A 15,000-nucleotide genomic window follows, 5' to 3' on the forward strand; every position below is an offset into this window, starting at 1 on the left:
CGAGGGAGGGGATGAGCGAGGGATGAGGGAGTACTGAGATAAAGAAAGGGGGTGCCGTGAGGGAGAGGGTGAGAAGGCTTGCAGAAGATAGCATGTGTGAGAGAGGAGGAAAGACTGTGTGTGTGAAAGAGCGAGAGAGAGCGAGAGAGAGAGAGAGAAAGAAAGAAAGAAAGAAAGAAAGAAAGAAAGAAAGAAAGAAAGAAAGAGAGAGAGAGAGAGAGAGAGAGCCCTACATCTTTAGCTGTTAGTCCAATGACTGAGGGCTCCATTGAGACCACTGGATCACCTCACAACGAAGGGGGAACTAAAGGAGATGAAGAGAAAGAGTGCAAAAGAAAGCACCTGAGCAGGGAGATGTGCTGTGTGTGTGTGTGTGTGTGTGTGTGTGTGTGTGTGTGTGTGTGTGTGTGTGTGTGTGTGTGTGTGTGTGTGTGTGTGTGTGCTGTGCTCCTGGAGGACAGGCTGTAAAGTGGGGCTCATCTCCAGCCTCTGCTCAGCCCTGCTCAGCTGGCCAGGCCACAGGAAGCGATGCATATTCAGTGTTCTCCAGAGACACACACTTGGGTCTCTAACTAGTTTAGTTTGGGGACACAGTGGAGGTCTCGCTGGGCCGAACAGGGCCCAGCAAGGCGGAGGCTGGGGGAGTGTGTGTAAGTGTGTGTGTGTGTGTGTGTGTGTGTGTGTGTGTGTGTGTCAGTGTGAAGGAGAGCTTTGTGGAAGCGCTCCAAATCGAGTTGCCGTTCTGATGATTAGATCAGCTGCAGAACAACGCTGGCCATTCCTGCCAGTTTCCAGAACACTTTCCGGAAGATTTCCGGGAAGAACTGGGGAGTCCTGTGATGATCATGTGGTGTCAATCAAAAAGTGTGTGTGTGTGTGTGTGTGTGTGTGTGTGTGTGTGTGTGTGTGTGTGTGTGTGTGTGTGTGTGTGTGTGTGTGTGTGTGTGTGTGTGTGTATGTATGTATGTATGTGTGTGTGTGTGTATGTGTGAGAGAGTGTGTGGCATCAGAGCCAATCGGTCACGGTCAACAAGCTCTCCAGCTGGCCTAGCCTCAGAGCGGCAAGCCTCCACCAAACACCATCGTTTCCTCTCCTCCTGTGATCTCTCCTTCCCTGTCTTCCTTTCCCACCTCCCCTCTTTCCCCCCCACTCCTCCTCCTCCTCCTCCTCCTCCTCCTCTCCCTCTCTCCCTCCTCGTTAGAATGGTCACGGTCCAACTGGCACAGCGCAGAGCAGTTCCTTAAACATCCCTCTCTTTTCCAACTCCCTCTATTCTCTCCTCCATCTCCCTCTCTCTGTCACACTTTCTTTTTCTCTCTCTCTCTCCCTCTCTCCATCCCTCCCTTCCTCCCTCGTTCCCTCTGCTGCAGTGCCACCCTCTCTAGCAGCCCATATTGGGGCAAATAAATTGCGTCACTCCCATCCTATAATCCCGGCTCCATTCTTCCTGCCAGGGCTTTTTGCAGTTTTTCAGGCAGTTTTGCTTCTTTTTCATTGATTGTTCCCCCTCTTTCTTCTCCTCTTTTATTTTCTTCCTCCACTCCTTCTTTTTATCCTTCCCTCCGTTCCCTTCACGTCTGGAGTCTATTAGCGGCGCGGTGACAGGCTCTGGTTTCCTCTGTAGCGGCGCGGGCCCTAGAACAGCAGAATTATGGGGAATTCCCGAGAGGGAACAGGGAAGTGAGTGGAGAACAGCGAACCAGCCATCTCTCTCTCTATCTCCCTCCATCTCTTTCTCTCTCTCTCTCCCTGTTATCTCTCTCTCTCTCTCTCTCTCTCTCTCTCTCTGTCAATCTTGTCCCTCTCCCTGATATCCCTCTCTCTCCATGTTATCCCCCTCTCTCTCTCTCCCTCTCTCTATCAATCTTGTCTCTCCCTGTTATCCCTCTCTCTCTCTCGTCTCTCTCTCTCTCCATGTTATCCCTCTCTCTCTTTAGCTATCTATCTTGTCTCTCTCCCTGTTATTTCTCTCTCTCTCTCGTCTCTCTCTCTCTCTCCCCCCATGCTTTTCCCCTCTCTTCCCTTCACTCTCTTTTTCCCTTTTCTCTCTGACTTTCTCTGTCCCCCTCTCTCACTCCTCTCTCCTCATCTCCTCTCCAGCCCCACTCATATTTTATTCACTACGCCGCTGACTACTGTTCACCAAATGGGATGTGTGGAGGGAAAGGAATTGGGGGGGTCTGGGGGGCATACGAAAAAATTGGAGAGTTGCTCCGTCACTGAAATCTAGATTTTAATTAGGCCTAATAGGATGAATCGGATCAGCAGCTACTTTTATCATTCCCCCCACTCTTCTCTCTCTCTTTGCAGACGGGGCTTCATAAGCAAGTTGGAGGGTTGGCTGAAACAGCCGAACTAACCCCCCCCCCCCCCCCCCCCCCAACAGTGAGGCTTGCGAGGGACGTGGGAGCCAAGACTGGCAGACGGGCATATTCTATCCTCTCTCTCTCTCTCTCTCTCTCTCTCTCTCTCTCTCTCTCTCTCCTCGCCTCCCTTTCTCTCTTTCCGCCTGCCTGCCCTCTGGCCCTTCAGTGTAGGCTCTGCCTCTTGCAGATAAGACACACACACACACACACACACACACACACACACACACACACACACACACACACACTCAGACAAAGACACAGACACAGACACACACACACGCCAATGGACAAACACAGCCGTGGTCTTTCAAATGCAGTGACACACACACATCTCCACTTGCTGGGCCTGCAGACACAGCCCACAGCACACCAGGGGGTGTTCTTCTTCATCTTCTCTCATCATCCTCTCTGCTCCTCACCCCCCCACACACACACACACACACACACACACACACACACACACACAGATGCAGTGTCTGTGTGTGAGAGAGAGAGAGAGAGAGAGAGAGAGAGAGAGAGATAGAGAGAAAAAGTAGCAGCAGTTCTAAACCCTCATAACATTGTGTTAGAGCTTTATTCATGTTTGTGTCTGCCCACATTATAAACGCTCATAACATTGTGTTAGAGCTTTATTCATATTTGTGTCATAAAATTGTGTTCATTCATTAATTTTTGTGTCTGCGCACATATTTGTGCTTGAGTGTACATGTGCATGCAAGACCCAAGAAAGTTTGCAGCCCAGAGATGTGTTATGTCCCCCATCCAGCCACCCACGCTTAGCCGAGTGGGTCTTTCCAATGTGCAGCATTGCACCTATGGGTGGAGTGGGAGGAGATAAGGCCAGGCACCGGTGCAGCGGGAGGTGCAGGTTCAGTGAAGACTGTTCACTCTCACACACACACTCACAATGGGGTGCTAGAGTGTGCCATGTGGCTCTGGCAGTTCTACCAGTTTGTCCTTATCTGCAGCATGATCAGTACAACACACTCCTCTCCTCTCCTCCCATGCAGCTGACATGGGAGAGGACAAGGAGAGGAGAAAATGTTACTCCTCTAAACCTCCCTCCCTTCCTCTCTCTCTCTCTCTCTCTCTTCCATTTTTTCTCTCAACTTGTATCCAAACAAATGGTTATTTCTGACCCATTTGTTTGCCACGACACTGTCATTACATGAGATGTGGACCTGCACTCTCCGTGAAGGGAAGACCAAATCCAAACAGGTGCATTGTGTATGTATTTGCAGCTAGTCCTGTGACTAAAAGCCCGTGCAAAGGTATCGCACCTGAACCAATTATAGATTCTGCGATAACGGTGTTGCCACTCTTTGTTTAAGGGTGGTGTTGGGGGGGGGCTGTGCGTCGTCATGGCAACCCGCATGGAGCACGAGGGGGGGCGCGAGGCAAGCCGGAGGACGTGAACAGAACTCTGATAGGGGGATTATTGATAGGAAGAGAGAGGAGAGAGAGGAGAGAGTGGGAGCATGCTTCTCTAAATGGCAGCCACATTTAACTCAGCCATGAGAGGAAGCACACACACACACACACACACACACACACACACACACACACACACACACACACACACACACACACACACACACACACACACACACACACACACACACACACACACACACACACACACACACAAGGAAGGAGCTGTAAGAACGCATGGTTTATGTTTAGGCTCCAGATGGGAGATTGTGGTGGCTGGACGTCAGGGCGAGTCGAGTCAACTTCGGCATTTGATTAGCGGTATTTGTCTCGGACACTTTTAAAAGCTAAGACGGATCAACTAAAGGTAAAGGCAGATTACACGAGAAATCGGTCTTGGGTTAATCTCAAGAAAATAAATGTGAAAAAGCCTAGACAGACTTTTCCAGATGGAGGTAATTGATCAGCGTATTAAGGAAAGGTTGAGGACGTAGAGCGTTGTGGGAAAGGGGCTATGGGTGGCGGATTCTATCGGCTACTGCTCCGACCAAGGAAACGACAAGCGTGGAAACAGACAGATGATATGAACCAAACAACACAGACGCTTTGCCAAGAGCACAACCATAGCTGTGTGTGTGTGTGTGTGTCTAGATGTGTGTGTGTGTCTAGATGAGTATCTATGCTAGACTAATTTTGATGGGGTCCCCCTGCCCACTTAATCTCCCCATATTGAACATATGGAAAAGGAGGAGAATGTGTGCGCACACACACACACACAAACACACCCCAAATGTCACAAACAAGCCTTGCATTAAATCATAATAACACATGTTAGGGGAGGATGGAGGGGTGGCTATGACAACTGTAGCCAATGGGGATGTGTTTGACATGGGGAGCATGTGAACTGGAACAAATGGAAATCACAGCAAGGAGCAGGATGATAAATGAGTAAGGGAGGAGAGAGAGAGAGAGAGAGAGAGAGAGAGAGAGAGAGAGAGAGAGAGAGAGAGAGAGAGAGAGAGAGAGAGAGGGAGAGAGAGAGAGAGAGAGAGAGAGAGAGAGAGAGAGAGAGAGAGAGGAGAGAGAGAGAGAGAGAGAGAGAGAGAGAGAGAGTGAATGAGGGTGTGTGTGTGTTGAAAGAGAGACACAGTGTGTGTGTGTGTGTGTGTGTGTACAAGTCTGTGTGAAGGTGTGTGACATTCTGAGCTTACATCGCAGCTGCATAGTGGGTTAGTGAGGGTCCATATATATATGTGTGTGTGTGTGTGTGTGTGTGTGTGTGTGTGTGTGTGTGTGTGTGTGTGTGTGTACTGCACATCATCAAACAGCTAGCTCTCCACAACAGATGCACAGAGTGGCGTGACATTAAATGACCTCCTCACCTGTGTGTGTGCGCATGCCTGTGTGTGTGTGCGTGTGTGTGTGTGAGCGTGTGTGTGTGTGTGCGCGCGTGATGAAAATGTTAATCCCTGTAATTTGCTCTTTGAGGCCGGGTGTGGAGGCCGCGTAGCGGAGGCCTGGGCTACGGAGTGGAGATAAGGCTGCCTGGGCCAGCTGTAATTGGATAGAGGTTGCTTCCCTTCTGACCAATTAACAACATCTGTGCACGCACAAGAGCCAATCACACGGCCTGAGCAGACATTCAAGATAACAGAGACGCATTTACTCAGACGCAAAACCAACTCCCCCCACCCCCACCGTGAGTGACTTCCACCCCCATCCAACACTCAGCAGTGTGTGTCTGTGTGTGTGTGTGTGTGTGTGTGTGTGTGTCTGTGTGTGTGTGTCTTTGCTCATGTGTTACCATGGCTGTCTCCAAGAGCAAGCTTGTAGTGCATATTATTAATGGTCTGCCTGATGGTCTGTTATTCATGTGTGCTTGTGTGTGAGAGTGTGTCTGAATATGTTTACGCATGTTATGTATGATGTTGACTGTTGCATAGTGACACATTATTTAATAGTCCTCCTGCTGTATCTAAACAGGAACACTCCATTTTCAATCACCCCTTTGCATATTTAGGCCTTTGAATAAAATGTCATCTTAATCTACAGTTCTCTTTGTGAGCAGTGACTACGTACTTGTGTGTATATTTGCATAATGGCTATGTGAGAGTGTGTGTGTGTGTTAGTGTGAGAGAGAGAATCATTTATGCTGCCCTGTCTATCAGCACAGAAATCCCAGGGTTCTGTAAACAGCTGCTGTTGCCACGCCAACTGAGTGAGCGCTGCTTCTTGGGAGAGGAAAAAAGAGAAAGACACAATGCTACTTTGCTACACAATGAGCCTTAACAACAAAGAGGGCCTCAAACAGCACGAATCAATGTGTTCTCAAAACCAAATCCACACCGTGCTCATGAATGATGGGGACCCTGTGAGTGAGTGTGTGTGTGTGCGTGTGTGTATATATATGTGTGTGTGTGTGTGTGTGTGTGTGTGTGTGTGTGCGTGTGTGTATATGTGTGTGTGTGTGTGTGTATGTGTGTGTGTGTGTGTGTGTGTGTGTGTGTGTGTGTGTGTGTGTGTAAGGGAGAAATCATTTATCTATGAATGTGTGTATATAAATGATGTAGAGGGTATAAGCATGGAGAAAGCTACCGACAATAACAAAGGGACAAATCATTTTATCTTTCTGCATGTGTGTGTTGCGTGTGTCCACATGTGTGCACATTTGTGCATACAAATGCTAAAGAAGAACAGGTATGTGTGTGTATGCGTGTTTGCGTGCGTGCGTGTGTGTGCGTGTGTGTACAAATTTCCGGCATTGTTTATTTCATCCCTGAGCGCGTGTATGTGCCTAAGTGTGATACGTGTGCCAGCATGGTGGACATGCTGTGGCGGGCATCAGACTGGCCACAGATGGGCCCTGCCACCCCTCCTTGACCCCTGCAGCGACCCCCGGGGCTCTTACTTCGGACATGTTGACACGGCCCTCCTGGAAGGAGCAGTCGTTGGCGTTCTGGGTGCACATGTGCCGGTACTTGCACCAGTGGCACGGGAAGGATCCGTTGACACAGGACAGGCAGCTGGAGAGAAAGAGAGAGAGAGAGAGAGAGAGGATAAGGATACGGTGAGCTGCTAGGGACACACAGAGCCAATGAGAAAAAGAGAAGGGAAAACACTGAGAAAAAATGAGAACATTTAGAAATGAGAAAAAAGGAAAGTGTCAGAGTGAGCGGAGAGGTGCAGACTTGTCCTTCTTTCCTCCTTTCCTGTCCTGTCCACCTTGCGTTCTCTCTCTCTTCTTTCACTCTCTATCACTTCTTTTTCTCTCTCTCTTGTTTGCTTTTGTTTCTAAGAAGCGCTGCTTTTGTGGCAAAGTCTAACTCTCTTCCACACACTCACAGAGATCACCTTTCATTGAGACTGGCGGGGGTTTAGCAGAGGTAAAAAGAGCAGGTATGGAGCGATGACAGCCCAGAGAAAGAGATCAAACAGCGGAGGATTTCCCAGAGACACACCAATGGGCAAACACTGGCAATCGTGGGAAGGAGAGCGAGAGAGAGAGAGAGAGAGAGAGAGAGCGAGAAAGCGAAAGAAAAAGAAGAAGAGCAAGACTACGAGAGTGAGAGAGCACCAGATTGAATAAGAAAGTGCTTTTCTGTTTCAAGTCAGCGGAAAAGTAGAGATCGAATTTGTAGCCTTGTGCTGATGCAACATACAGAAACAGAACAATGACCCAGAGAGAAAGCAGGTCAAAACCAGGAGCAAATGTACATGCACACGGACATACACACACACACTCAGCCTCAGGGAGTTACAATCAGACATGCGCATACACACATACACACACACACACACCCGAGGAAGACACACTCAAAAATAATGACGCTGTTCTGTATGCGCGTGAAGCTCTTAATCTCAATAAACAGCGCGCGATCCGCGGCCCATCGACAGGCAGACGCCGATTGGCCATCATTAATCAATCCGCTTGGAGATGCGTTGGCCCTGGATAACATGAGGAGGGACTAATTGTGTGTGGGGTTTACGATCGTTCAGAACAAAAGACTGGCAGGCGCATAATTGAATCACATGATCCTCTCTTAATTGACCAATCTCCTCGTGCGCTGAGCGGATCCGTCCGGCCCGCGTGAGTGATGGGCTTCGCGTGGAGGCCCGTTTAATCCGAGCTAACAGCCGCAGAATAATTTATCAGCCGAGGAGACAATGGCAGAGGAGAGAATTAAGCACAGAGCAGGGATGTCTTGGAGAATGGTGGTGGCGTTTTTGAGTGTATGAGTGTGTTTGTGTGAGTGTGTGTGAGTGTGTGTGTGTGTGTGTGTGTGTGGACTCCCCTGTTGTGGCACCATTTGTCAGCTTGTTAATGCGGCATCTCTGGGGAAGCCTAATCTGCTTACTTGGCCAATCAGTGTCCAGAACGCAGGAGTGGCGTCCATCTTGGCTGATAAATATGGCTGCATTAGACAGCAAGGGGCGGGGGGCCATCACTAGGGAGCTGTGTTTTTTTTGAGCAAGGCAACACATAAACAGGTGGACCCCAGGAACAATGAGGATGAAGATGGCGTTCCCCAACTCTGGTCTTACCCAACCACTGTCCCCACCACCATCACCAGCACCAGCACCAAATTAAGCCCCAGCCTAGCCTACCTCTCACCCCTGGTGAGCTGAATTGAAGCTTTAATATCAGACAGGCTGCCTGAGCTTCTCCAAAGGCCACCCACAGCCCGCGTCTTAAACCCCCACAGCCCAACCAATATGCACCCCCCTCAACCTCCCTCTCTCCTCAGTGAAGTGGGGTCTAGCCCTTTTCATTGTCCCAGCGCCCCTGCATTGCCCTCCCCCTCCTCGCACTCTTCCCCTTATTCATTCATCTATCCATCCATTGGCTCTCTCTCTCTCTTTCTCTCTGCCCTGATCTATTCTGAGCCTCTAAGTAATGGCCCACTCCTGCCATAGACATAAAGGCTTTAATTTAGTCTTTTCATATGAAAATGACCGTTCTGTCCACCGGGCCACCAGAGCTTCACCTCAGCACGGCGGTGGCATTAGGCCCGTCACAATGGCACTCTGATTACCCCTCCTTTCATCCCTCCATCTCTCTCTCTCTCTCTCTCTCTCACTCCCTCTTCATGCTTCCTGTGCTGTTGGGTATATTAAAAAGGGGCACATTGTGTGGGGGCTCTTCTGATTTGAAAAGAATAGTTCTTATGCATGTAAATAGCTGGCAGGTTAATTGGTGAATTAATGCCTTTAAAGAGCAGCCTTTTTAAGCCCCTGTGTGCATTAGCAAGTGTGTGCTTGTGTATGTGTGTGTGTGTGTCTGTGTGAGTGCGTGTGCGTGCGTGTGTGTGAGTGTGTGTGTGTAAGTGTGTCTTTCTATGCTTATCTACAACAGACCTGCCTACCTATCTTCCAATTCACATTCCTGCCTGAATGTGCCTGGCCACCTCATCCACTCTCCCTCTTCTCTTTTTCCCTCTCTGTCTCTCTCTCTCTCTCTCTGTCTCCGTCTCTCTCCCTGTCTCTCTCTCTGTCTCTCTGTCTCTCTCTCTGTCTCTCTCTCTGTCTCTCTCTCTGTCTCTCTCTCTGTCTCTCTCTCTGTCTCTCTCTCTGTCTCTCTCTCTGTCTCTTCCCTCCCTCTCTCTTTTCCCTCCACATCTCACCCTTTCTTCCCCCCACAACCCACTGAAGGCGCACAAAGCCTGCGTATTGCTAAAGGTTGGGGGCGGCACGATGGCGGGCCAAGCCTACCACTTAATGAAAAATGCCACCGCCACCCCAAATATGATGAACACAAACACACACTCCAACATCAAACAGCACTTCATTACCCAACCCCTTTCCCGGGCCGATCCCTCCAATATGGCACGGTGGAGAACGCATGGATATATTTAATTAAGAAGTAATCATGGCTGCGGGTGATTTTCCATTTCAATTTCCCCCCATCAAGGAAACAGTGGGGATCATAATTAGATTAATATATCTATGCAAATTTATGGCATTTTTAAAAGTGCACAACTAGGACCTAATCAGTAGAATAAATAAGGAGAGTGTGTGAGTGTGTGTGTGTGTGTGTGTGTGTGTGTGCACATGTGTATGGATACAGAGTGTGAGAGGAAGCATGTGTGTAAGTGTGTGTGTATTATAATGAAAGAGTTTCTTGCCAGTTTCTTGTAATAGGACGAAAGAGTGACACGATACATGTCTTGCCAGCGTAATGAAATGAATGTGAGTGCTGGGTCTTTAGAACACTCTCTTGCAACGCTGTGGAGGATGGCAAAAGGACTACAATGCAGCTAGCGCTACGCTACGCTACGCTACATCCAGCACTACAGAGGGGAAGCTGGCTGGTTAAACATGGCTGCACATGTGAACGTGTTAATGAATGCGTTAGGATCCACTTGAAGGACTATAGTGGTGTTTGTAATTACAGTCAGAGGATGAGGCAACACACACACACAAACACACACAGGCACACGTGCACACACACACACACACACACACACACACACACACACAGATAAATACATACACACAAATCTAGTCAATTCATGATGAAATTATGGGTCTGCTCTCTTGTGGACTTACATGTTCCTTGGATGCATCATCCAAAGCCAATGAGATTTACTGGGCATGGCAAAGCATTCATCTTGATCTAAACACTCAAACACATGCGCACACACACACACACACACACACACACACACACACACACACACATGGCGTCTACATATCCAGTGTGAGCTACTGATTAGATTTGTGAGGGTTTATGGTTCATTATTGCACTGATGGGCTACGTGGCTGATGCAATAAGATGCATAAGAGGTTAGAAGGACAAAGGGGAGCAGGTCCGCGTGCGTGCGTGCGTGCGTGCGTGCGTGCGTGTGTGCGTGCGTGCGTAGAGTGAGAGTAGAGAGTAGAGAGTAGAGAGTAGAGAGTAGAGAGTAGAGTAAGCTGGGTTTAAAGTGTGTGTGAAGTGGATGATGCTTGACATGGTGTGTGCATCCACAGCATAGTGTTGAGTACCGAAATCAGTGTGTTAAAGAGAAGCATTAAAAGCTTGTCAAAGAACGTGTGTGGGTGTGTGTGCGTGTGGGTGTGTGTGTGTGTGTGCGATGCTTCACATGGTGTATGTATGTAAAGCATAGTGCAGAATATCTAGTGAGTGTGTGTGAAAGAGACAGTTTGAAGAGCTTATTAAAGAGTATGCTGTGTGTGTGTGTGTGTGTGTGTGTATGTGTGTGTGTGTGTGTGTGTGTGAGACTGTGTGTGTGTTGAGAGCACTTGACTGGGCTGTTTTGTGCATATGCTCCAAAGTAAAGAGGTGTGGCTTATATAGGGTGTTTATGTGGCCACATTAAGTACCAGAGGGATACTGTCTCAGACATTTCACTAACTAAGAACTGGATAGTGTGTGTGTGTGTGTGTGTGTGTGTGTGTGTGTGTGTGTGTGTGTGTTCCTATGGGAACAACCACGCAATGGCCTCGTCCTGCAACAGGACCCACTGCGCCGCTCAGGGGACCGTCCCAGCCATCTGCTCCCTGCCTACCCCAATCCCTGCCGGCTTAGACTCCCAGGGTGGGTGGAGAAAGCAGGGGGCCTGCGCAGCCCCTTCCTGCCCAGGAGAGAGCATCCTCACTGGGGAAGGACCTTCGGGCTCCAAGCCCCTTGTGAGCCAGTGGGATGCCAGACAGAGTAAAGGCCTCATGTTTGGTGTGGTCACGAGCCCCGCCCTGTCAATCATCTCTCACCCTTGGCGCCACAAAAAGAGCCCCGTCGCTATGGCGACGGAAACGTGACCCGCGGACAGTTTGGAGAATTGAAAAGTATGTGTGCATGAGAGAGTGTGTGTGTGTGTGTGTGTGTGTGTGTGTGTGTGTGTATTGGGGGTCAACGTAAATTGAGAACACCGCAGGGAGAAGCATGAGAGAGGAGAGAGAGGGCAAGGGGAGGAGGGCTGAAGGGAAACAACAGAATGAACAAAACAAAAGAATGGAACAGAATGGACTGGACTGGACTGGACTGGACTGGACTGGACTGGCAGATCTTACGATTGGTGGACGCTGCAGTTGTAGAAGACAAAATCCACGCTGGCGAATTTCTTCTTCGTCTCATTAGACTTCAGGTATAGCTTAACCATTCGTTTGTCCCCTGCAGAGTGAGAGAGAGAGAAAGAGAGAGAGAGAGAGGGGAAAGAATGAGCAAGTGAGTGATAAAAGAATGAGAGGTGTAACTTAGCAACCCGGCAATCCGTGCAGAGCGACTCAAGGACATTGCGGCGGTCAAAATAGTGAGGATCGGCGTGCTGTGATGACCGCGCTCTCACCGCTGCTAGCCATACGAGCCCTCTAGGAGTGCTTCTGAGCCTCAGATCACCGCACACACAGACGGGCCGCCGTTAGCGTCAGCCCTGCGCCTCTATCTCACACATCAGACGTACCGCACATACCATCTTCTGTGACAAGCTGTCCACTCTGACATCAGACGTACAGCACATACCATCTTCTGTGACAAGCTGTCCACTCTGACATCAGACGCACATACCATATTAGGACGCATTGACTCACTATTTAACCGCTACTTCAAACTGAGCCAAGCAAGAAGAGCGAGGCTGCGTTGGTCTTCTGTGACAAGCTGTCCACTCTTGGCTTTTGCTAGCAAGAACGTGAAGATCGCTTCAGGTGGGTCCAACATAGCTCTCAAAAGCTCGTTTGGACGCCACGCACTTATGCTCTAGTGGGAATGCAAGAGTTTAATCTGGAAAGGTCCCACATGCTTGTGGGATGAGAAACTTGAGGAGTATGTTTTCTCAAAAAATGTACCTATTTTAGTCTGCTTTGTAATCAGCTTTTCTTATTTGGTTAAGGCTTTCTGGCGCGATCAGTTAAAAAAATCCTTGCACAAAATGAGACCATAGCTAAAAGCCAGCACAAGTATAGAGTTGCCTTTGCCCTCCATTATTGTCTATTGTATACATATACATATACACATACATATGTCTATTGTTTAGTTCAGAAATTATCCTCTCCCATAAACAGTGGCTTTGAGCCAATCCCGGGAGAGGAGAGGAGGAGCAGTGGGGTCTCACCCTGATGAGGAGCGATGGCGGCCAGCTCTCGGATCGAGGGCGACAGGCAATAAATGCGCCCGTTGTAGATGCGCGCTTCACTTTCGGTGAAGTCGCCAAAGGAGCAGTTCACCCCCGCTGACAGGTCCGGCACATTCCGCGCCTGCAGAACCAGCTGTGAGGGAGAAAGAGGAGACGTTCAATATATGTGCACATGATGGTGTGGAAGCATGAAGCAACTTTCACATGACATCTTGTATGACAGTGACATATACATACTGTAGAGTAACATGCAGAAGCTCTCACACACACACACACACACACACACACACACACCTGTACTTCAGACATGGTGACAGAGATGTTCCTGGGCTGCACCGTGAGCTCCACACACTGCTTCAGGTCTGAGGCAAAGCGCTGCGGCTCACTGGCCCTCTCACACCGGTCCTTACGAGAACAACTACAGAGAGAGAGAGAGAGAAAGAGAAAGAGAAAGAGAGAGAGAGAGAGAGAGAGAGAGAGAGAGAGAGAGAGAGTGAGAGTGAGAGTGAGAGAGGGAGAGAAAACATATGCAGCAGGTTTAATACAACAAGGGTCATTAGAGCATAAAGTAAAAATTTCTTGAAAAGCACAAATGTCTGTGGGAGATAACAAACAGGATATAATGGCTGGCTGAGAGTGTGCTGAGGCAGCAGTGCTGGCTCTTAAGCTACACTATAAACCCAGTGAAGACACACTGGAAACCGGATACACACACACAGTCTATGTGCTGTTGTTTGTGTGTGTGTGTGTGTGTGTGTGTGTGTTTCAATATAAATGAATTCTTTTAGAGTGCATCTCTATTTGCATTCAAACATTTCTCTTCGCGTGACGTGTCTGTGTGTGTGTCTGTGTCTGTGTGTGTGTGTGTGTGTGTGTGTGTGTGTGTGTGTGTGTGTGTGTGTGTGTGTGTGTGTGTGTGTGTGTGTGTGTGTGTGTGTGTGTGTGTAACCAAGAGAGTTCTTTAGTCCGAAAGGAAAGGACAAATCCTCCTTAATCTGAATAGTCAGACAACCATACTAACGCTATTCAGCATGCTCCAGCAATCCTCTTCACAAGCGTCAGAGCTAAAACAGCACACGGGTGTGTGTCCTGCCTGCCTGCCTGCCTGAGCACAGGGCCACAGCGGAGGGGGTCTGAGCACCTCTGCTAAGGACACCGCTAACATTAGCATCTGTGCTAGACATCCATTTAATGAGGAAGCCCAAGGGGGTGAGAGAGTACCTGACTATACTCAAGACAAAGCTGTAAAAGGACACTATGCCAACAACAAAAGGGAGAGAGCAAAGAGAGGGGAATGAGAGAGAGAGAGAGAGAAAGAGAGAGAAAGAGAGAGAGAAAGAGAGAGAGAGAGAAAGTGAGTAAGAGAGGAAAATAGAGAAGGTCAGGCTCATGTGCTTGGCAACCAGGCTGATTTTGTGATTGTGACTGTGTGCCACTGCCACCATTTTCACACCCTCAATTAAAAATGCTAATCCTCCTCCTCCTCCTCCTCCTCCTCCTCCTGAGGCTCAACAGTCATCTGCCCACAGATTTTATGTTCCCTTTTCCTCTTTTTTTGCTCAGGCACTTTAATTAACACCCCAATGTCTCCTTCACTTACAACCCTTTACAATGTTTCCTGGGGCAATTGTAATTGCCCCCTCCCCCTTCTCTGCCATGCACTCTCTCCACACACCCTCCCCTCAGCCCACTTCCTGCCCCACTTTCGAACACACCTTGTGTGAGAAAAGTCAAACTTGTGCCACCACTGGGAATTGTAGTTTTTTTTTTTTTATATATGCATTTTTTCAATTGTACATAATGTGGCGCCACAAACGAGCTCAGTGGCCCAGCTGTTTAGCATTAGCCAACGCTACCATGGGAAGTCAGTGGTTCGCCTCGGACACTGGGTGTGTGTGTGTGTGTGTGTCATTAGAAACATATGTCAGCTACTGTGGGGAGAGAGGGCGTGGGGTCAGGACAGCGAGGTCAGAAGGTCTGTGGTTGCCAGTGCAAAGGCGGATGTCCTGACCAGTAACCAGTAAATTACAACAAGTGGGTAAAAGCAGACTTGAGGCATCTGCATGCCTGCGTAGGTAGTGTGAAAGTATTTCAAATATTACTCTTACGATTGTTGTGAATTATACTTACA

General features: G+C 48.8%; 1 protein-coding gene across 1 annotated transcript in view; it reads right to left on the reverse strand.

The window, feature by feature from the left end:
- plxna1b (plexin A1b) overlaps positions 1-15,000 on the reverse strand; it is a 184,648-nt gene that overhangs the window by 63,590 nt on the left and 106,058 nt on the right. Inside the window, 4 exon segments of the mRNA XM_048254798.1 lie at positions 6,710-6,824; positions 11,812-11,911; positions 12,849-13,002; positions 13,164-13,287. Coding sequence (XP_048110755.1) covers positions 6,710-6,824; positions 11,812-11,911; positions 12,849-13,002; positions 13,164-13,287 — 493 coding nt within the window.

Source organism: Alosa alosa, chromosome 10, assembly GCF_017589495.1.
Source record: "Alosa alosa isolate M-15738 ecotype Scorff River chromosome 10, AALO_Geno_1.1, whole genome shotgun sequence".
NCBI lineage: Eukaryota > Metazoa > Chordata > Actinopteri > Clupeiformes > Clupeidae > Alosa > Alosa alosa.